Source organism: Lissotriton helveticus, chromosome 12, assembly GCF_964261635.1.
Source record: "Lissotriton helveticus chromosome 12, aLisHel1.1, whole genome shotgun sequence".
Classification (NCBI taxonomy): domain Eukaryota; kingdom Metazoa; phylum Chordata; class Amphibia; order Caudata; family Salamandridae; genus Lissotriton; species Lissotriton helveticus.
In genome coordinates, this window is record NC_136073.1 from 699,016,322 (window position 1) to 699,040,338 (window position 24,017).

The window sequence follows — 24,017 nt, forward strand, 5'->3', positions numbered from 1 at the left end:
CATCCATGGAAGGTTGGGGAGAACATCTCCAGGACCTACAAAACCAAGGTCGATGGTCTCGACAATTTGAACAGAATTACATCAACAGTCTCGAATTAAGAGCCATCTTCCTCTCTCTGCAAGCATTCCTTCCGAGGATCAAGAACTCCTCAGTGCTAGTGCGTACGGACAATACCAGCAGCATGTATTATGTCAACAAACAGGGGGGAACGAGGTCTCTCTCCCTATCGCAAGAAGCCCAGGAAATGTGGGAATGGCTTATAAAGCATGGCATATCCCTCAGAGCAGAGCATGTCAAGGGAGTTCAAAATTCTTTGGCCGACAACCTCAGCAGGTCTCACAGGTTGCTTCGAGTGGGAATTGGAACACAAACAAGTGCAGATGATTTTCCGGATGTGGGGCACACCGACTCTGGATCTGTTTGCTACACAACAGCAAATGCCTTTATTACGCCAGCAAATTTCCTCAACCGGGATCAAGGGGGAATGCCCTGTCCATGCGATGGTCAGGGATTTATGGGTACGCTTTTCCCCCGATAGCATTGATACCGAGGGTTCTGCAAAAGATGAAGAGGGAACATTGCCTTGCTGGCCGAGACAGTACCGGTTTCAGGAATTACTCCTGTTGTCACAGCAACGTCCAGTGCGTCTGAAACCAACACTCTCAATGCTAACGAGAGAGCGGTCAGATTCTGCATCCGGATCCACAATCGCTTCACTTGCACGCCTGGCTCCTGACTTAGAATTCAAGGATCTTCAAATTTCCCAGGACTGTAGGGATGTTCTATCTAGAGCCCGTGCTCAAAGTACTGTTAGGAATTATCACTTTAAATGGAAGCGCTTTAGTCACTGGTGTGAAGCAAATCATGTTCATCTGCTCCAGGCTCCACCTGAGGATATACTTCCATACTTACTATCACTGGCTAAAGCAGGGCTAGTATTTTCATCTATTAAAGTCAATCTTGCGGCAACTTCTAGATTCAGAAGGAGTTCTACCAGACCATCGCTCTGTTCTTAGTCACTTGTAAAGCAATTTTTGCAGGGGCTTTTCAGGACCTTTCCTCCAATCAGATCTCCACCTCCGGAATGGGATCTCAATACCGTTTTATCTCAATTGATGAAAAGACAATTTGAGCCAATTCACAAAGCCGAGCTAAAATTTTTAACCTGGAAGGTAGCGCTTTTATTAGCTCTCACCTCAGCTCGGAGGGTCAGTGAAATCCAGGCTTTCACAATTTCGGAACCTTTCCTGCATTTCTCTAAGGATTGTCACACTGCGAACAAATCCAAAATTCATTAAAGTACCATCTCAATTTCACCTTAACCAACCTATAAAGTTGAAGACCATTTTTTCCGGACCCTAAAACACCGGCAGAGAAGGCTTTGTATTCTCTTGATGTAAAACGTTGCGTCGAGTTTTACCTACAAAGGACTAAGGACATCAGAACATCTAATCAGTTGCTGGTTGCTTATGGTCAAGCCACGCTAGGTCAAGCCGTGACAAAAGCAACAGTAGCCAGATGGATATCTTCCACCATACAATTTTGCCATGACAACAGGCCTTTGCATAGAACTGTCGGCTTCTACAGCCTTATTTGCTGGTGTCACGTTGGAGAACATTTGCCGTGCTGCGACATGGAAGAATGTCTACACGTTCACTACTGCTTACAATCTGCGTCGCAAGACGATGCAGCAGTGGGACAAGCTGTTCTTCGACATCTTCTCCATTAAGGTTAGACTTTTGAATATCTCGAATGTTGCATTTCTAATGTTTCTGGTTGTCAAATACTGTTAAGCATGAAGTATGTTAAGTGATTATAATTATTTCATTTTTGAAGGTTTCTGCATTTATATGTATGTACATATTCTAGTGCTCTATAACCTTCCGGAGGAGTGGGGGATATGTAGATTTTTGCAGCGTGAATCTTTCTGGATTCACTATGCTGTGCATATTCCGCAATCTGGTGGTTGGGTCTGGAATCGTAGTCTTTCTTCTTTTTTTTTTTTTTTTTTTTTTTTTGTCGTAGCCCAGGTGGGCGTCGACGTCCCACCATTTGGTGTACCTTCGGTGACGTTGGCGTGCTTCCGGCGGAAGCTACTACCCTTGGGCGCCATCTTCAGATTCTTTTTTCCGCCGTTGGGTCTGGATCGTTGCGTGGAGCTCCAGAAGTTTTGGAGGAGGAAAGGAGAAAATATAGCAAATCTTCAACAGAGAAGACCTGAGAAGATCGGGAGAAGAGGACCTTTAGAGAAGAGACGACGAAGAAAGGAGAGAATTTCGAAATATTCGACGTCCTTGGAGGAATGCGCACACAGGGGGCACCCTGAGCGCAGGGATGTACAAGACGCCCTTTAAATTCTGCAAGAACTGCCACCACAAGTTCGCACAGAAAGACCAGCACCCAGTCTGCAACCTCTGCCTGCCTATCGACCACGAGAGTAGAGACTGCAACGCCTGCTCCGTCTTCAAGCCGAAGACACTCCGAGATCGAGAAAGACAGAGGACGGCTCACCACACAATGCAGGGCAAGGGCCAAGCCCCGACGCTTTACGAACTTGGCCTCTCCACAGACGACTAGGACAATATCGCCGAAGGCCCAGATGACTACACGGTCGCTGAGACCGATAAAACGCCTGATAAGGTAGGAGAGTCTACGACCCCGAAAACTCCCACAGGGCCTCGAAAACCAGAGGCAGACTCTCGAAAGTCTGAGCCCAGAGCCTCGAACGGAGCACCAGCACCGAACAAATCAACGACCGAAGCTGCATCCTCCGAAAAAGAGCCCAGCGGATCCTCCGAGAAGAACTCCCGGAGGCCGAAGACCAGCGAAAAGCAAAGGTCATCGAAGCAGGCCCCCGAAAAAGGGCCTTCGACTTGGACGTTGGAAGAAAGGGAGCCGAAGAAGGCTTCGACGCCGACGGCGCCGCCGAAAAGGGTGGCCGAAAAACTCGACGACGAACAGGCCGCAGAGATGCAGAGAAAGAGAAAGAGGCTCGAGGCCGAAATGGAGAACATCCTTCAGAGAAAGAAGGATTTCGATGAAAAAAATGAGGAGTTACAAGATCCCCTCGAAGCAGACATCGAGCGTCGCTGTGGTACAGGAGCTCGAGGAATTTGAAGTCGAAAAGCCGCCGAAAACTCCGGAACCTTCGGAGCACGAAGAGGAGGAAGACCTCTACTACACAGAAGGGGATTACGGGGAGCAGCAGTCAAGCTACGGCTCGGGTTCCTCGACGGCCCAAGACCAGGAATGGCAGGACATCGAGGCCGAAAACCCAGAGGAGGCGGTAGAAACATACCCCTCGAGGCCTTCACCACCCGATGACATTGGGGCATACAATGAGGTGGTCAGAAAGGCGGCAGCAGCTTATGGAGTTAAGATGGAGGAGGAGAAGCCAGAAGCAGACTTCCTGCTCGAGACATTGCTCCCCATACAGACAAGAAGTCAGTTCCTGCCCATGCTCAAGAGTATCACAGACCAGGGGAAGGAAGCCTTCAAGGATCCGGCTACGTGCAGATCAGTAACGCCGAGGACGGAGAAAAAATACAAATTCTCCTCCCAAGACCCGGCTTACATCAAGGGATCCGTCACAGCAGATTCTATAATCGCTGCAACGGCCAGGAAAAGGGCAAACGTCCTAACAACGTCTGGACCCCCACCTGACAAAGAAAGCAGGAGGATGGATCTAACTGGCAGGAAAATTGAGAGGAACGCCACAGCACACTGGCGGATGGCGAACTCCAACGCACTCCTGAATAGGCATCAATACCAGCACTGGGATGAGATGGGACAGTTGCTCAAGCACCTCCCGGAACAATACCGTGAGAGGGCATCACACCTTGTGGAAGAGCATCGCAATTCGTGCCTGAAGACAGCCTTGGATGGGGCAGAAACATCCAGCAGACTGATGGCTATAGGCATCACTGAGAGAAGGCAAGCCTGGCTCAGGATCTCAGGCTTCAAGGCTGAGGTTCAGAATATCATCCTGAACACACCCTTCAACGGGGAATCACTGTTCGGAGACCCAGTGGATGAGAAGCTCACCCAATTGAAGGACAACGAGACAGCAAGGTCCATGGGGGCCCTGCAGTTCAGGGGGATGAGAAGAGGCACCCCTACGCGGAGGCCGAACGGCAGAGGTGGAAGTCAGCGAGGAGATTCTCACCAGAGTTTCCACCAGGGGCAACAGAGTGACAACCAAGGCCACCAGGGCCAGCAGAGGCAAGGCTGGAACTACCAAAGCAGGGGCAAGTCCTTTCGGTCAAGAGGAAATGGACGGGGCCAGAGAAGGAGAGGCGGTGAACAACCACCCTCTAAGTGACTTCACATGGGTGAAGGTGCTCCACCACCCAAACCCTCCGGGGGAGGAGCACGGAAAAACAAAGAGGAGAGGGCTACACGGACAAGACACAAAGGAACATGTCACGCCGGTAGGAGGAAGATTGAGATTTTTTCTCCAGGAGTGGAGGAAATTAACAGACAAGTGGATACTCAATATTATGCAGTTCGGATACTGCATAGAGTTGGAAAAGAGGCCACCAAACAGAAAACCAAAGAAAAGGCAGCACTCGGGAAGAGAGCTGCAACTACTTTAAGAGGAAGCCAAAGAACTCCTCCTCAAAGCGGCCATCGAACGAGTCCCTTTCAAAGAACGAAACAAGGGAGTGTACTCAAACTACTTCCTAGTGCCAAAAGTGGACGAAAGTCTAAGACCCATCCTGGACCTACGGTTCCTAAACAAATACGTCAAAACTCAAAAATTCATAATGACGTCCCTACAAGAGGTCATCCCACAGATAAAGGCAGGGGACTTCTTGTCCACCATAGACCTCAAAGACGCGTACCTGCACATCCCCATGAACAGGCAGCACAAGCACATGCTAAGGTTCACAGTAAACTAGGATCACTACCAATTCACGACCCTCGCTTTCGGCCTAAAGTCCGCACCAAGGGTGTTCACCAAATTCCTCGCGGCAGTGGCCGCACACCTAAGAGAGGGGATACACGTATACCCCTACCTCGACGACTGGCTGGTAAAGGCAAGCTCTTACAGGACATGCAAAGAGCATGCAGAACAGGTGACAAGAACACTAGCAAGCCTGGGTTTCTCCATACACTGGGGAAAATGCTCAATAGAACCAGAGCAAGTGAAGATCTTCCTAGGAGCCCAGATCGACACCGTCCGATGCAGAGTCTTACCGAGCAAAAAGAGAACGCTCAGCCTACTGAGGGAGAAACGTCACTACCAGAAGGGGCGATCTCTGACAGTGAGGACTGTGAGCAAGATCTTGGGGATGATGGCATCATGCATACACTTGGTCCCCAATGTACGCCTTCAGATGAGACCACTCCAAGAGTGGCTACAACAGCAATGGTCACAAGCTACAGGAAGTTGGGAGGATCTAGTGGTTGTAACGCACAGGGTGCAGGAGGAGATAAGGTGGTGGACCAGGGAGAGAATAACAGAAGGAAAACCTCTAACACCACCGGACCCAACAGTGACCATCACCACAGACACATCCCAGAAGGGGTGGGGCGCACACATGAACAGGCTCAGAGTGAGGGGTCTGTGGAGCCCTACAGATGCAGTCAGGCACATCAACTACCTGGAACTGAAAACTGTGTTGCTAGCCCTCAAGGCTTTCCAGAAGCACCTGTACAACCAGAAGGTGCTAATACAACGATGTTTTACATAAACAAACAGGGGGGAACTCAGTCGTTCCCTCTGTCAAACCTGGCACAGGAGATCTGGAAATGGGCTATACCACTAAAAATAGACCTGCTAGCCATACACCTGCCAGGGAAGGACAATGTGGAAGCAGATTGGCTCAGCAGGCAGACTTCAGCGTCCCACGAGTGGGAACTCAATACTCGGGAAACAGAGACTATTCAGGAAATGGGGCACGCCAACAATAGACCTATTTGCAACACACCGGAATGCAAAATGCCAGTACTTTGCATCCAGGCAACCAGAGGCACTGTCCCAGGGGAATGCCCTATGGATAAACTGGTCAAAAACATTTGCCTACGCTTTTCCCCCGATACCACTGATCCCGAGGGTTCTCAACAAATGCATGAAGAGCAACATGACGCTTATCCTTGTGGCACCACAATGGGCCAGACAGACCTGGTTTTCTCAGATAATGGAGATGGCGCAGGGGCCATCTCACAAGTTCCCAAAAAGAAGAGACCTACTCTCCATGGAAAAAGGAGAAATCCTACACCCAGAGCCAGAGCGCCTCAACCTCTCAGCCTGGCTCCTGAGGACTAAGATTTTGCACACCTAAAACTACCAGAGAGCACCCTGCGGGTGCTACGAGAGGCAAGAAGGCCCAGCACACGCAAGTGCTATGGGGAAAAATGGAAAAGATTCACTCAATGGTGTTGCAAGAAACCGCTCCAAAGGAAACTGACCAAGGAATCCACGGTGCTAAGATACCTCACGCACCTAATTAAGGCTAAGCTAAGCTCATCCTCGCTGAGGGTGCACCTGGCAGCGATTGTGGCATACACAAGGGGAGAAACAGGGAAGTTTTTTCACATCCCAAGTCGTAAAAAGATTCCTGAAAGGAGCTAAAAGAATAGCGCCGCCAAAAAGAATGCCGCCACCGGCATGGAACCTAAATGTGGTACTGACGGAGCTCATGAAAGCACCTTTCGAACCCATCCACAAAGCATCACTGCAAATGTTAACAAGGAAGACGGCCTTTCTGGTAGCAATCACCTCGCTACGGAGGGTGAGCGAACTGCAGGCACTCACACTGCAAGAACCCTACATCCAGATACAGTGACAGGGTCGTGATGAGAACAGACCCACACTTCATGCCAAAGGTGGTGTCAAGGTTCCACATGAACCAGAGTATTCAGATACCTAGCTTCTTCCAAAACCCCACTACAAGCGCAGAGAGGTCACTCCACACCCTAGACGCTAGAAGGGCTGTGATGCACTACATCGAGAGAACGAAGGAACACAGGAAAACAAAACAGTTCTTCGTATCCTTCGCAAACAGTTACATGGGCAAACCAGTCACTAAAAACACCATAGCATGATGGATCGCACAGACAATACAATTCTGCCACAAACAAGCTGGCCAGGAGCTAACTGGAGGGGCACAGGCCCACTCCACCAGGAAGAAAGGAGCAACAATTGCCTTTCTGGCCAACACACCAATCCAGGACATATGCCTGGCGGCAACATGGGCTTCAGTGCACACTTTGACTAAGCACTATTGCGTGGATGTACAGATGAACAAAGAAGCACAAGAAGGACAAAGTGCTTCAACATATATTCAACAACCAACGCTCATCTTCCACCCAACGGCCACAAAAGTGAGGAAAACCGCTACAAAATCTATGCACAGCACCCGCCTCCGCCAGAAAGATGAGGCTGGAGAAGAAGGTGGTAACACATAGAAAGAAAGTTGAAACTTAGAAGATACGTGAAAAGATACGTGAAAAGAATTACGTTGAAAAATGGATTTACAAACAAAGCCATGGATTCACTACAAAGACAGAAAAGGAGAAAGAGACAGGAAAAAAAAGAATCCGAAGATGGCGCCCAAGGGTAGTAGCTTCCGCCGGAAGCACGCCGACGTCACCGAAGGTACACCAAATGGTGGGACGTCGACGCCCACCTGGGCTACGACAAAAAAAAAAAAAGAGAAGACTACGATTCCGGACGCAACCACCAGATTGCGGAATATGCACAGCATAGTGAATCCAGAAAGATCTTCAAGCTGCAAAACTACACCGACAGGTAAGAAACTATTCGTTACGCTTTGTCTCCCACCTTCCGCAAACGACATGTTTAGGTTTACTGCTTGCTACTCTGATTCAGGCATGTGAATCTATGAAAGATACCCCAATACTGGATAAGAAAACAAGTTACTTACCTGTAACTGCAGTTATCCAGTATTGGTATCTTTCATAGATTAACATGCACCCACCCTCCTTCCCGGGCAGGACAGTTCTCTAATGGGGAAACGTATTCCTCACTTGTGCTAAGAAAATCTGAGGAGAACTGCCTCTGCAGGGAAGGTTCTAGAGGGGGCTGACTTCTGATTGATTGGAACTATTTTCAGTTCTTTTTACATAAGGAGGTAGATAGGCTACGAAGATTTGGGCCTTTTTAGGCCTATAGTCTTGTCAGCCTACTACAGTTTTTACTAAGGCACTGCTTTTGTATGTTATATTACCGTGGGACTCCCACCTCGGTGACTGGGAATGATTCAGGCATGTGAATCTATGAAAGATACCAATACTGGATAACTGCAGTTACAGGTAAGTAACGGGTTTTCTTCTGCGTCACCATATGCATGAAATGGTTTTGTTTTGACAGGAGTGTGTGTTCTGTGGCCCCCACACGTAGGCGGGAATATTCAGTGTTTATGACTTTGATGAGAATTCCCCTGGAAGAGATCTGGGATTACAGGTAAATAACAAACTTATTTGTGATTCTCACTCCAAGGTAATTTGCGTAAGTTGATGTAATTGCTGTATTTAGTTGTCTATTGACCTAAATTGTATTAATCTTTTATTAATCTTTCAGAATCCCAGCTTGAACTTTAAAGAAGTGACATACGAACTGGATCATCCTGGGTTTTTAATGCGGGACAGCAAAGGACTCCAGATCGTGGTTTATGGCATCCAAAGGGGCTTGGGCATGGATGTATTTCCAGTTGATTTGATATATCGGCCCTGGAAACATGCAGAGGGCCAGGTAAGGCCTTTTGTATGTTTTTTTGTGTGCAACCTAGCTCTTCCATTTTGTAATCAAAATGTCACAATTATTGTTGGAAGGCAGTAATTAATAGTAATAAAATGGCGTTTGTAATCTGTAAATGAAGCAGTACTTTTGGTAGTTACTTAGTGTATACACTGTCAGGTCTGTTTGCATCAGATTCTATGTATCCGTATAGGACTTCTTGTTTATACTTTTTCTGTTTGCAAGATCTTGTTTTGCCGCACAGTTTGGTCATAGTAAAAATTCACTACATTAAATCCCATTTTGCTTATTTATTCTCTGTGCATTTGGCGAATTTTGATTTTCTTATACACAGGTAACCTAGTTAATTTCATTGACCTACTGATAAGTTCACCTGTACGTAAATTTTAAAAGATTCTGGTAAGGGAGAGGAGCATTACTCTGATGTTACATGTTAATTCTCTTTTCTTTGACACAGCTGTCTTTCATTCAGCATTCCCTTCTAAATCCTGAAATCTTCTGTTTTGCGGACTATCCATGCCACACGGTTTCGACAGACATCCTGAAAGCCCCGCCAGAGGATGATAATCGGGAAATTGCCACCTGGTAAGATGGGTTGATATCAGAAATCTGTGCAACTGTAATTCTCACATTAGTTATTTTCTGCTGATTATTCTTTAGCTACCTACACTATAGTGGTAGCTTGCAAGTGAATGCCTGTTTAAAATGTACATGTATTGATTTTAAAACTAGCCTTTTTTTAATTCCATTTTGTTCTTTCCATGGCTGTCCCATTATACATCTTTCTGTCTAAAATATCTATGGATAAAATAGTTGTGGAACCTGCATTGAAATCTCAGCTGAGATGGCTTTGAACTCTGAGTTTAGCCAACTGGCATTGGCAGCCAACAAGCATTGAAGAAGTGCTTGTGATAGATTGTAGTTGCCTCTTCACTTTATTTGGCTGCACCATTTCGAAGTTCTTCATGAGGTAGCCACTAGTTTATTTTCCATAGCTTTTCTCCATCCTGGACAGCGGATTGTTGCTCTTTAATGTTTTTTGTTTATGGAGGCCATTTTTCTAGGTTCACATATTCCAGTTTCCATTGCCTAGTTTTTGGGAGTAGAAACTTCACCTACTTTTTTTCTTTCTTCCTTGGGCATTGACTAGACTAGAGGCATTTTGCTGCCCCTCTCGCGTTATACATGATCTCATGTGGTAGCTGTCTGCAGGTTTAGTTTTCTGTTACTGAAGTTAGAAGCGACGTTGAAGGCTTCGGTTCGGTGGTCAAAGAAAACTGGGGTGGAAAATGACAGTAAGCTCTTCACCAGTGTGCTTTGATATGGATGGGATCGATTGATAAGTTTGGAGATGTCTAACTTAGCCGAAAATCTAAGGAGTGAGGTTATTCTGTTTCAGCTTTGATGGTGGGGCAGAGGGGATAACGGCTCATGGATTGCATGGCCTGTGGGTTTTCTCTTTTAAGAATCTCTTGAGCCATCATAAGTTGACAGAGAGATGTGCATCTGCATTTTTTGCCTTCCGAAAGACCATATGTTGGAAGGTTGTTATACTTTTGAAGCTTTTTAACCCATAACCTTAAAGATGCGGGAGCAACTGCACAGTGCCTTCTTTGGTGTGACAAAGGACTGGCTAGTATTGGTAAGATATAAGATTTCAGACAAAGACTGATGTCATACAGGTGGATGCTCAGGGGGAAGCATCAAAGACCCAATGTAGACTACTTTGCACCAGTAGATTTAGTAATTGAGGCTATAACAGAAAGACAAGAAGAATGCCTTTTTCATGTTAATGAAAAGGACACCTCAGATAAACAGTTGTAGACGTCTAAAGCCTCTTCAATCGCACCACCTTTACAGACTAAGAAGTCTCCTGGGTCTAAAGACAGACATCCTTGGGGGCTAACCTTCACCCTTGAAAGTGGTTATTGATTGTAGTAAGGTTTAATGTGACTCATAAGAGGGCAAGGCTATGCCTTTGATATCTTTTATGAGTGGAGCTATGCATGAAGAACCGATAGTTTTGCAGCATGAATCTTTACTCAATTCACATGTTTATTCAGCCATCCAGTGATTGATTCAATGTTTCGCCTTCATCTTTAGTAGTCTTTTGTTTTTGGGCATTGATTGTCCCACCATTTGGTGTCCTATCCCTCCTCCGCTGACATCCTATACCCTTCCCAGAAGTTCCCGCACTTAGGCTAAATCTTCCGATTACCCCTCCCCCGCTGTTGTCTGGATGCATAGCTGAAGGCTCTCCAATCTGCAAAAAAATAGGTTTGGGCGAAGTATGCCGAAGATCTTCGGATGAAGCCACCGAAAGGGTGAAAGCTTTTTTTTTAGCTTTAACATCTTGGGCCAGATGTACCATTCTGTCTCTTTGGGAAAGTTTGTTCATTCGTATGGCTGCTTGAGTAGACTTTTTTTTTCATATGTCTTTTGTCTTGCTGTCACTCTTCAAGGTTTAGATAGTCTGAAGACCTGTGTGGTGGCATCTTTCTTTCGTCCCAGCTTACTCCTTTTTAGGTCCCGCAGACCTGCGTTGCAGCACCTATGCGGTGCTTGCGTCTGAGACATGTTGTGGGTGAGTATATTTCAGAAGGGGGGTTGAAGCCCCGCCCCTCATTTTCATTGGGTAGCATTACCATTTATGGTAAAAGGTGGCTTCTCATTGAAAATGACGCTTCTGTGTTACCGCCCTTTGTCCTTTTGGGACGCCCCATCTGGACTGGGTCTCCTGCTTCACGGTTGTCATGAAGCAATTTCTTCTCAGAGGCATGTTATGTTAACAAGCCTCTGAGATCCAGTCCTGATGGCCCTCCCAAAAGGAGACCGGGTGCTGCGTGTTTATTTTTGCATTGCGCTTTCACAAAGTGAAAGCGTGGTGCAAATATTAACAACGCTATGGGGCGATCCTATTTCAATATTTCTGCGGCCCACCTATAGTTTCACCGATTGGTTTTATGCTATCAGGTGGAAGCCATTAATCCATCAGATGAGGTCTCCGCTAAAGGGGCACCAACGCCTGCATGAGCTGTTTGTCAGAATGCACTTTAAAATATTAAAATGTCCCCTGGCCCAATATTTTCAGACATATTTGGGATTTTGCCCCCACGTCGTCTTTCAGCCAGGTGCAATTACTTTGGTATTTTTCCACCTGTGATTATTTATTAGATGGCAACATTTGGTCGCAAAATGGTAATTTCAAAGCTAACACCATGACTGCAATCACAGCCGTCAGAAGCGTGGAATAAAGAGAGCAATCTAACGTCCCGGAATATGAATTTGTGACCAGTGGCAAGCAGGCTGCCGCCAAGGCTTACAGTAATCCCATTGGACAGCGAGGCTTGTATCAGCCTGTGTCTGGCAATTACAATGTGTGCGCAGCTCGCAATTGCAAGCATTTGTTCATAATTTAAAGCTATACGAGAAAAGGGAAGTATTCCCCCGAACAACAAGCTGCCATTTGACAAAAGTAACGTTTACACAATTTTTAACCCATTAAGTCCTCCTATCCTCTCCTGCCATTCCCTTTTTGAATGGAAAATACCTATATCAAATCTTAAACTATACCATTGACACTTGTGAAAACCAGAACAAAGAATCAGTAACATTAACCACACATCCATTTTATTGTGTTTTTTAAGGAAGCCTTTGTTTCAGGCACTTCACCTACTCACTTACCAGCACTTATGGATGCTATTGTAGGCTTCGAAGGCTGAAAGGCATTTTGTCACACGTCAACGCGATACTTCACGAAGCCAATGACACACAGTGCGTACAACGAAAGCTTTCCGCTGTGACGCGACATTTTATACCAGACGCGGTATGAGACCATTTATTGACAGGCACCGCTATTATCAACATCTACACCACTACAATTTGTGGTAAACATCTCAGGCTTAAACCATCAACATAATTAGAAGTAGCAAAGTTCTGTCGGTAGAGAGCCGACGTACTTTCAGCTATGTGCACCGCGTGCTGTGACAGGATTGCCAGTTTCTCCTTGTATGGCTTAAGAAAATGCACAACATACAGTTTCGCAAAGCATTAGAATTGCCTAGTTGGATCCAGAGCCTGTCTGGAAACGTGAGATCCTTTTTAAGAGTATTTGCTGATTATCCAGTATTATGGTTACCTTTCATAGATTCACATGCCTGAATCATTCCCCATCGTTGGGATGGGAGTCCCCGGTACATAAATAAAGTAATGTCCTATATACATAGTAATGGGCCAGAGGTCTCATTAGTAACATATCCATGTCCTTTTGTGAAAAGGACCAAGCTTTGTCCAAGAGCCAATCCGCTATCACCACCCTCTAGAACCTTCCTGGAAGGAGCTCTGGTCCCTCAGATTTTCTACCGCATTTCGTGCTAAGGGAGTCTCCACTGAGCTCTACTCAGTTTTCCTTATTTCTCTGGATTTTCCAGTACTTTTCTCACAGAACTTCTGTATTTGTGTGGGGTTTTCAGTTTACCATGGCGGATATTCCTAAAAAAAAGACTTTCTAGAACTTGTGCCTCTTGTGGCAAGAAGAGGCTTCATGTAGATGACAAACATAAGGATTGCCTTTGTTGTCTCTACCCAGACTACTCTTCTAAGGATTGTAAAGTCTGCTGGACTTTTTCAACAAAGACCCTCAAGGACAGAGAGGGGCGCCTGCTGATATGGCTTCAGAGACTGAAAGATAAAGACCAGACAGTGTCTTCTGTTGAGTGAGTGTTCCTTAAGGAGTCCACATTCCTCTCCTAAAAGGCCTAGAGTGGCATCCCCAGGACCATATTTGGAGCCACCTCAAAAGAAGACGCTGAAGTCTTCAGAGGTTTATTCTAAATCATTGCCTGTGAAGGTTTCTCTTCAGGGCTCTGCTTCCACCTTCAAGAAACCCTTCACGACATCATCAGCTCTGCCTGTGACCGCGTCGACAGCGTCCATCTCCACTTCTGTGGCGTCATCTTCATTGTCCACGTCGACGTCTACAACATCCTCATCGTCGAAGCGTAGGTCAGTTTCCTCTATTATAACAAAAAAGAAATAGTCGTCGACGCCATTGTCGACGAGCGCTTCCACGACGACGAAGTCCACATTGTCGACGAAAGCTCCGTCGTGGACGTAGGCTCCATCGACGTCAACTAAGGCTCCGTCGACGCCGTCGATGAAGTCGTCGGCGAGACCGTCGACGCCAACGAGGCCGTCGACTAAGAAATCCCCGTCTACGGCGCAACAGTCGACGACGCAACCGTCGACGACATAGTCTACGATGACAACTGGATCAGTCGTTGACATCCCTCTGTCGACGGGCTCGATGACAACACAGGCACCTACCTTAAAAAGTGCGTACGGTCACTTAAAAATCCAAGCGCACTCTGACACACGATTTAACCTCTCCGAGCAGAGTCCATGCTTTACCACCTGCGCATCTTCTGGACGATGTAGACTCGGATGAGGGCTCTATGTTCCAAATCAAGAAGGCTGATGCACTACCTTTTTAGATGAGGAAATTAAGAAATGTAATGAAAGTTCTTATGCAGACTTTCTTGTCTATTTTAGGTTGCTCCTAGGGGTGACGGTTCCGTCCTAGGTAAACGTCAGTTACATGAATCAGTTGTACGTGCTTCCAAGCGAGCTTGGTCGCATCCCCCTTTGGGCACTCCTGTTTCGTATCCAACGTACTTCCAATAAAGTTACTGAATCAGATTTGTTAAGTTTCTTTCAAATAATTGCTTTATTTTCCATTCATATTAATCTTGAATCCAATTTTTTCAAGCATCAATCTGAAAGAAACAGGTTAGTATTAGATTCCTTACCTTAGAATATCCCCAGGCGTCAGTCTGGATCCAGAAACTTTTGCGTAGCTGTACCCCTGCGCGTCTGTAGGCGTCGTCTGCAGGCGTCCCCTGCGGCTCCGCGTCCGTCGTCGGCGCCTTGATGACGTCGCTGGAGTATATAGACGCCGCCTCCGCTTTGACGTCGGTTCTTCTTTTTTCCGCGCCAGTTAGCGCAGATCCGAAGAGCAGTACTCCGGTCTTTTGACCAAAGTTTTTTGATTACTATCTCACTCTTAAGGTGCCGGTAGGATGCCCAGTTTTAAGAATTGTGACGGGTGTGACCGCACGATGTCGGTCACGGACCACCACCGACTCTGCCTCCGGTGCCTGGGCGCGGACCACGACGTGGACTCCTGCGTCGACTGCCGGGCCTTGACGAGTAAGGCTCGGCGGGAGCGGTCCCGCAAGCTACTCGAGCTCCGGGTGTCGGACCTGCGTCGAGAGCGGTCCCGGTCCGGCCGGAGGTCGATGGAGCGGTCGCGGAGCCACCACGAGCGCTCCGGAAGTCGTCACCATTCCTCTGGTTCCTCCGGTAAGAGACACAAGAAGTCGGGGCGTCGTCATCGTACCCCCGACTCCCCCCCCGACGCTCGCGTGATGCGGCCGGGGGTTCGGGTGGCCCCACCCCCGCGGCTCCGCGTGGGTCGCCGGCGCTGCCTGCTCCATACCCGACGGTCCCTGGGCAAGGCGCGTCGCACGAGGAGGTAGAGGAGTTCCTCATGGCCATGAGGGCACTATCTCCTCCGACGGGGCCTACCGCGCCTGCGGGCCCGGTGGTCCCGTCCGGGGGCCCGAGCGGTTCGGGTGCTCCTGCCCCGGCGCCGTCGGGTGCTCCGACGCCGCCGGCGGCTCCGGCCCCGGCGCCGCTGGGCCCTTCAGTGTCGACGCCGGCCTCTCCGGCGCCGATTCCATCGGGGCAACCCATGGTGCCGCCTCCGCGCGTCGGGGCTCCGGCGCCGGGCGCCGCCGTCCCCATTCCCTCTCCTACTCCGGACGCGGAGTCGGACCGGCGTCGCCCGACGCCGAGTCCGGCGCCGATGGGGCCCATTGACCCCGAGGAGCCGGTCTACATCATTGACTCTGAATATGGTGAGGATGCAGATTATGGAGAGGGTTGGGAGGGGTCTGAGGACCCTCTGTCACGCGAATGTCAGTACGACGTGGACTGGACAGGTGACTTGGGTGACGCCAGTGGTCTGGGCGACTCTCCTAACCCTGGCTTTGTCTCGCCTCCTACTGTGGCTTCGGAGGCTGGGGCTGCTTATTCAGTGGTGTTGATGAGGGCTGCCAAGGCTTTACACCTTGAGCTCCCCGTCGCGGTCGTGAGGCCTAACATCCTCACTGAGGTCTTCAAACCGCAGTCATGCCCGCAGGAGCCACTGCTGCCGTTCAATGAAGCCTTGACAGACGTTCTTTTGGGCACGTGGTCCAGGCCCGCTTCAGGTTCGCCTGTTGATAGGAACGTGGCCAGACGCCACCGTCCGTGTCCGGACGACCCCAAGTTCCTGTCCACCCATCCCACCCCTGAGAGTCTGGTGATCCAGGCCTCTACTTCCCAGACCGCATTCCCGTCGGCCCCGCCCGACCGGGAATCAAAGAGGTACGACCAGTATGGGAAGAAGGTCTTCTCGTCCCTGAGTTTGGGGCTGCGGTCTTGCAACACCTCGTGCCTCTTGGGCCGCTACACCCACTCTCTGTGGGATACGGTCGCGGAGTGTCTGCCAGAATGCCCGCCGGAGGTACGGGCGAAGCTCGGCAAGGCTATGATTGAAGGCCGAGACGCGGCACGATATTCCATCAGGTGTGGTCTTGATACGACCGACTCGCTGGGCAGAGCGATGTCCACGACGGTGGCGATTCGTCGCCACGCCTGGCTGAGATCCGCCAACTTTTCGGCGGATGTCCAAAATACTTTAATGGACATGCCGTTCGATGGCAGTTGCTTGTTTGGCGACAAAGCGGACCACGCGCTGGAGCGCTTCTGTGACTCCAGGGTCACAGCCAAGTCCTTGGGTCTCTCGACCCAGCGCCAGCAGACGGGTTCGTTTCGCTCCTTTCGTGGCCACGGGAGGGGCGGTCCCACACGTGCTGCCAGCCACGCACCGCAGAATACTTCTCAACGCGGTGGCGGCCGTGGATTCCGCCGTGGTGGCGGTCGGGGACAACGGCGAGGTCAGGCCACACCTCCCCCCGCAGCATCAGCCTCCAAATCCTCCTAGTCCGAGCTTTCAGGCCCATGTGACGCCAGGTGGGTGCTGCAGCTCGTCCGAAGGGGCTACTCCCTCCCCTTCGAGAGCACTCCTCCAGCCATGCCACCGCAGAACCACCGTGTGTCGGGGGACCACTTGACACTTCTGCAGGAGGAAGTTACGGCCCTCTTGGCAAAGGGGGCCATCGAGCGCGTTCCTGGGCCAGAAGTAGGGTGGGGTTGCTACTCCCACTACTTTCTGGTACCCAAGAAGGACAAGGGGGGGGGCCTGCGTCCTTTCTTGGATCTACGGAACGTCAACGGCTTCCTCCGGAAGGAGAAGTTCAAGATGTTGACTTTGGCTCAGGTCTTGGCTGCTCTAGACCCACAAGACTGGATGGTGGCGTTGGACTTGCAGGATGCGTATTTTCACATCCCCGTCCTGCCGGCCCACCGGCGTTACCTGCGGTTCACGGTAGGCCACGAGCACTTTCAGTTTATCGTGCTCCCATTCGGCCTTACCAGCGCCCCACGGGTGTTCACGAAAGTGATGGCGGTGGTCGCAGCTCATCTGCGCCGGTTAGGGGTTTCAGTCTTCCCCTACCTCGACGACTGGTTGTTGAAGGCGGGCTCGCCCCAGACAGTCGTCCACCACCTTCAGATGACGGCAGACCTGCACGAGCTGGGGTTTTCCATCAATGTGCCGAAATCACACCTGTGTCCCTCTCAAAAGCTCCTTTTCATCAGAGCGGTTCTCGACTCGGCGCAGTTTCGGGTTTATCCTCCGGAACGGCGAGTCCGGGATATACAGGCTTTGATTCCCATCTTTCAGCCGTTATCCCGGGTTTCGGTCAGGTTGACGCTGCGGCTGCTGGGGCTGATGGCTTCCTGCATCCTTCTGGTGCATCACGCCCGGTGGCGGATGCGGGCTCTGCAGTGGGACCTGAAGTTTCAGTGGGCCCAGCATCAAGGCAACCTATCCGACCATGTCCTGATCTCGGAGGGCACTGCGAGACAGTTGCAGTGGTGGCTTACGGACCGCGATTGGGTCAGAGGCAGATCCCTCTCCCTTCCCCAACCGGAGCACGTAGTTGTGACGGACGCGTCCCTCCAGGGCTGGGGAGGCCACTTGGGAGAGGCGGAGATCAGAGGCATCTGGTCTCCGGCGGAGTCCCGGCTCCATATCAACATGTTGGAGCTGCGGGCGATTCGCCTAGCACTGAAGGCATTCCTCCCCTTTGTCAACGGGAGTGTAGTGCAGGTGTTCACGGACAACACCACCGCCATGTGGTACTGCAACAAGCAGGGCGGAGTGGGGTCGTGGACCCTTTGCCAGGAGGCTCTGCGTCTCTGGCAATGGCTGGAACGTCAGGGTGTGACTCTGACGGTTCAACACCTGGCAGGTTCTCTGAACGCCAGGGTGGACGAACTCAGCCGTCGGTGCTCGGTGGATCACGAATGGCGTCTGAACTCGGACGTGGCGAAAGGCCTCTTTCTGCAATGGGGAGAGCCTTGGTTAGATCTATTCGCCACAGAAGAGAACGCGCAATGTCATCAGTTCTGCGCGTTGGAGTTTCCAAGACGGCACTCGCACGGCGACGCCTTTCGGCGCGAGTGGAGCTGCGGTCTGTTGTACGCCTTTCCGCCTATACCTCTTCTGCCCAGAGTGCTGAAGAAGATCAGGCGCGACCGGGCCCAAGTTATCCTTGTGGCTCCGGACTGGGCTCGAAGGTACTGGTATCCCGAGCTACTCAGCATGTCAGTCGGTCCCTCGATCCGCCTGCCCCTTCAGGAGGACCTTCTGTCGCAGCAGCAGGGGACGGTCCTCCACCCGAACCTGTCCAGTCTCCACCTCCATGCGTGGAGATTGAGCGGCGACAGTTGAGGCCATTTGACTTGCCTCCTGAAGTTTGTGATGTGATTCTGGCAGCCAGGCGTCCCTCCACAAAGTCGGTATACGCCTGCCGGTGGAACAGATTTGTGGCATGGTGCACAGCAAAGGCTGTGGACCCTCTCTCTGCCCCTCTTTCTGAGGTTCTACTCTTTCTTCTCTCTCTTGCCCAGCAGGGCTCTGCTCTGGGCACTATCAAGGGCTACCTTTCTGCCCTTTCGGCCTTTCTGAGGCTGCCTGATCAACCTTCTTTGTTCAAGTCCCCTATTGTAACAAGATTCTTGAAGGGCATCACGCACATGTATCCACCTGTTCCGTTCGTGATGCCTCAGTGGGACTTGAACCTGGTTCTGACTTTCTTGATGTGCGCTCCCTTTGAGCCACTTCATTCCTGTCCTCTCCGTCTCCTGACTTTAAAGACGGCCTTCCTGGTTGCCATCACCTCTGCCAGGAGAGTGAGTGAGCTCCAGGCTCTTTCTGTCAAACCTCCTTTCCTGTCCATTCATCCAGACAAGGTGGTTCTGAGAACTAGACCTTCTTTCCTGCCCAAAGTAGTCTCTGCTTTTCACATCGGGCAGTCCATCACCTTACCCTCCTTCTTCCCGCCTCCGCATCCTTCAAAGGATGAAGAGCGGCTCCATCGTCTGGACCCAAAACGTGCGCTTTCATTTTATATGGATCCCACACGCCAGTTCCGGGTGGATGACCAACTGTTTGTTGGCTACGTGGGTGCGAAGAAGGGAAGGGCGGTAGATAAACGGACCATCTCTCGGTGGGTCGTCCTGTGCATCAAAGCGTGCTACTCTTTGGCTCGGAAGGAGCCTCCTGTTGGGCTGAGGGCCCATTCCACTCGGGCCACGGCGGCTACTACTGCCCTGGGCCGGGGAGTCCCTTTGCAGGACATTTGCCAGGCGGCTACGTGGGCCTCGCTGCACACCTTTGCGAGGCACTACTGCCTGGACAGTCAAGTCCGGAGGGATGGCTTCTTTGGCCGTTCGGTCCTCCAGGACTTTCTGGTGTAGGTTTGTATTGGTTCGCAGACCCACCACCGGGGTTGGTATTGCTGGGGTATCTATTCTAAGGTAAGGAATCTAATACTAACCTGTTTCTTTCAGATGAACAAGTTACTTACCTTCGGTAACGATATATCTGTAAGAAACAGTAGTTAGTATTAGATTCCTTACCGCCCCACGCATCCTCCCCGTTCTGCGAACTGATACCTAGGGTTAAGGACATCCCTTTCAGGACCCTAGTTTCAAATGGCACCAGTGTTGGTTCTCACACGGCTCTGCGTGTTCTGGCGCGAAAAAGCTGTGTACAAAGAACTGACGTCAGCGCGCGGAGGCGGCGTCTATATACTCCAGCGACGTCATCACGGCGCACGACGCCGACGACGGACGCGGAGCCGCAGGGGACGCCTGCAGACGACGCCTACCGACGCGCAGGGGTACTGCTACGCAAAAGTTTCCGGATCCAGACTGACGCCTGGGGATATTCTAAGGTAAGGAATCTAATACTAACTACTGTTTCTTACAGATATATCGTTACCGAAGGTAAGTAACTTGTTCATTTGACTCAGACGCTTCACTTATATTTGAAAACCCTCCAATGCATTTCGAGCATTGACTGCTCTTTATCAGGGAGATCAATCTATGGTTAGACACAGATCATAATACATAAATAATACAAATGTTTCTTCATAGACCATTGTTTGTCATATAACACATCATGCATCAGGTGAAAATTGTGTACTTTTATACCCATGCTTGTGATGGACACGTGTTGGGAACATGTGTTAAGAAACTGTGTGAGCAGGGAAATTGTGCATACCGGATCTATTGAATAAACATATTTATTATCCCATTTTCGTGGTTAATATGTGGAGGTGTTTTTTTTTTTTTTTTTTACAAGTGCTCGCAAAAGAATAAAGGTGGAGTTCGGTTATGGTTTCCAATACATTTTATACTAATTAACGGTTTACTCACTGTTAAATGTTCCTGGTAGTTAACTGCGAAAAGAATTTAAATGAGCCTGTTAATTAAGAGGTATATGAGGACCGGTCTTTAGAAATTATGTCACTTTAAAACGCGTTCCCTGAGAGTGCGTGTTGGCCGGGTAAACTAAACTTAATTGAATGTAAAGGATGACGGGTGTCCTAGTTATTCAAGCGCAGGTTCATGTCGCGTGGCGACATCTCCTCCGGTTCTTCTGTATTATATCTTGCTCTTTCGTCAATATTTAGTTTGATGTTATGAGATAGATCGTGCGTTGGCGCGGTGACGTGGTTTGGTGTCATGAAGATCAAAATAGAACTCTGGTTAAAAAAACCAGAATGTCACATAGTAGAGTCTTAGTATTATCAAAATGGCACGATATGACGTATTAATAGTGAAAACAAGGAGTGATGAAATAAACGATGAAATACAGTAATTATGGTGAGATACTCTATTTCTGGGAATGTTTAAACAAATGGCACAATGTGTTAAATACATTTACATGGTTCTACATAGTCAGAAGGTGAATCAACTTTTAGAATCCAATGTGCAGAAAACAGTGCATCCTGGACCTTAAAGGTAACAGGAATATTCAATTCTTTCATTAAGACCATAAGGTCTGTGTGACTGTAATTTACTGATCCAGTAGTTCTCATGTCTCAGTAAATGTTTATTATGGTCTCTTCCTTCCTTTTTCGAAATTACTTCTAGGATCAAAAATCTCAGTTGGGCTACGTTGTGTTTTTGTTCAGAAAAATGTATGGCAACTGTCGATTTGATATTACCAGTCCTGATGTTTGATTTATGTTCATTGATCCTCAAACTTATCTTCCTCTCTGTTTTCCTCACAAATATTTTGCAGCAGGGACATTTTAGTAGGTAAATCACATTTGTGGTTTCACAGGTTGCCGTTACCCGGTGTTCGATGTTATATCGCTTCATAGGATGAGTGATGGTTGTTCCCCGGATTATATTGTTGCAGTTTTGACAATTAAAGCATGGTTTGGTACCACTATATGTTACCACTATATGTTAATTGTGCTGGGTTCTTGGGTTTTGTGCGAATGCCTGGTTAAAGTCTGGTTCTGTTGCTAACATTGGCCTATGTTTCATAATGATTTTTTTGAATTGATTACTTGATGTTGAAAATCTTGATACCACCACTGTCCTGGTGTTTTCTTTTTTTCTTCGTTGAGTTTAGGGCTTTCTCCCGTGAGGTTGATGTACATTTTTTGATAGCTTTTGCCATGATTGATGGTGGATATCCTCCATTTGTGAATCTTTTGGCCATCTCATTAATCCTTAGGTCAATCTTATTAGTATCCAATACTATTCTTTTGATTTTCATCATTTGAGATGTTGGTAAATGAGATTTAAGAGATGTTTGATGGTGAATTGAGTAATGTAAAATGTTGTTTCTGTCCGTGGCTTTACGGTAAATGTCTGTCTCCAAGCCTTTTGCTATTTTTCGAATCAGTAAATCTAAAAATTAGATTTCTGTACGTGATGTTTCACTGGTGGACTGAAGGTTTATGTTGAATGTGTTCCATGTTTTGAAAACTGTTTCAACCTCTTCTTGTGTACCTCTCCACAGCGTGAAAATATCAATATATCTTAGATATAGGATGATGGTATTTTGCCAGTCTTTGTTGGACAATATGTGCTCTTCTTCAAAGCGTTCCATGACAAGATTGGCATATGAGGGTGCCATACAATTCCCCATGGATGTACCATGCAATTGGAGGAACCACTCCTCCTTCCATTGAAAATAACTGTGGTACAATGTAAAGTAGACCAATTCCATAATGAATATTTGCATAGTTGTTTCCAATTCTGAATGTACTAAGGTATGTACCACTGCTTCCAATCCCATATTGTCAGGGATCGACGTATAAAGGGCTTTTACATCAGCTGTACACAGTATGATGATCTCTTCTTCTTGCCAACTTATGTTTTTGAGTTTGTGCAGAAAAATCAGTGGTGTCTTTTAGGTCTGATTTCATTTTCTTGACACTGGGTTGGAGAGATCGGTCAAACTGTCCAACCGGTTCATGAATGCTTCCACATGTTTAGACTATCGGTCTAAATGGTGGGTCTGTGGCGTTTTTTAAGGATATTCGGTACCATGTACAGTACCAGGCTTTTCGGATTTTGTTTCAAAGGAAAAGCTTTTGTTTTGTCTTTTATGGTACCCATATCCACTGCTTTATCTACAATGGTCTTCAGTTGTTGTGAAAATTCCTTAGTGGGGTTGTTATCCAGTTTCATGTACAGGTGCTTGTCCATTATGTGTTCCCCAACACGATTTTCATAGTATTCGGTGTTCATTACTATTAGAGCACCACCTTTGTCAGCTTTTTGAAACCTTATACTGGAATTATTAGCCAATTTTCTGAGTATGCTCATATCTTTTTGTGTGATGTTTCCCGTTCTTTTTTTCTTTTTTTTCTTGAAATTGATTTTAGCAAGATCTTGTTTTACCAATGTTTCGTATAGATCTACGGTTTTATGGCTGCTAGGAGCCATATAGGTGTTTTTGCTCCTTAAGCCTAATACTTCGTCTTGATCTACCTTTGGCCTTGTATTATATTGTCAAAAAAATTGCGAAGCCGAAGCTTTCTCATTAATTCTAATAGTGGAACCCCAAAGGTAGGCAGAGGTAAAAGTAGATGGCACCTTACTCTCTGTGGTAGTGTGGGCGAGCAATAAGTATTTATCAGAGGGCAGTGTTAAGCATTCATTGTACACACTCGGGCAAGAAATGATGTCACACACTCAGACTGAACTTGGACCAATTTGTATCCAAAATATTTAGTTATTTTATTTCTAGAGCCAAGCCTGGTGCAGGTAAGTGGAAAAACTTTGCAAAATCTCATGCAGTGATTTACAGTTGAATGCAGGTTCAAATGCAGTGCGTTGAATTACAAGTAAGTCAACAGTTTGTAATTACTTTTTAGTTACTTTACAGATTACTGTGCATGTTATGTTTTAGGTTACTTTTGCTAATCAGTGTTATATGCCTAGATATTGCACTGAGACATTTCCTAGACAAAAAAGGTAAGCTATTCACTTTTAGAACATTTGCACTTTTGTTAGTTTCATACAAAACAACTCCACACTTGGAAGAATTTTAAAGGAAAAGCAGTCAATGCAATCCTATGGAACGAAATTAAGTTTGCAGGTTAAGTGTTTATTTGTGGGAGTTGGTATTCTGGGGTTAGAACCAGGGTTCCCCCAGGGTTAAGGATGCACACTTAGAACACCCTCAGCGGCCCTAGGGCGGCCAGGTGCAGAGTGTTGAGGCATAATGTTATCCAATAAGGGATAGAGGGCCTCCGGTTGGTGGCTGCTCATGAGCAGGCCGCAAGGTTGAGGGTGCAAAGCTCCTGA

The 24,017-nt window shown here is 48.1% G+C and overlaps 1 protein-coding gene across 7 annotated transcripts in view; it reads left to right on the plus strand.

Annotated features, from left to right (window-relative positions):
• Nucleotides 1-24,017, plus strand: part of CNOT1 (CCR4-NOT transcription complex subunit 1) — a 1,826,813-nt gene that overhangs the window by 441,426 nt on the left and 1,361,370 nt on the right. For all 7 annotated transcript variants that reach the window (XM_078668607.1, XM_078668606.1, XM_078668608.1 and 4 more), the window contains exons 11-12: nucleotides 8,550-8,720; nucleotides 9,184-9,311. In XM_078668607.1, coding sequence (XP_078524733.1) covers nucleotides 8,550-8,720; nucleotides 9,184-9,311 — 299 coding nt within the window. The remainder of the gene's footprint in view (nucleotides 1-8,549; nucleotides 8,721-9,183; nucleotides 9,312-24,017) is intronic.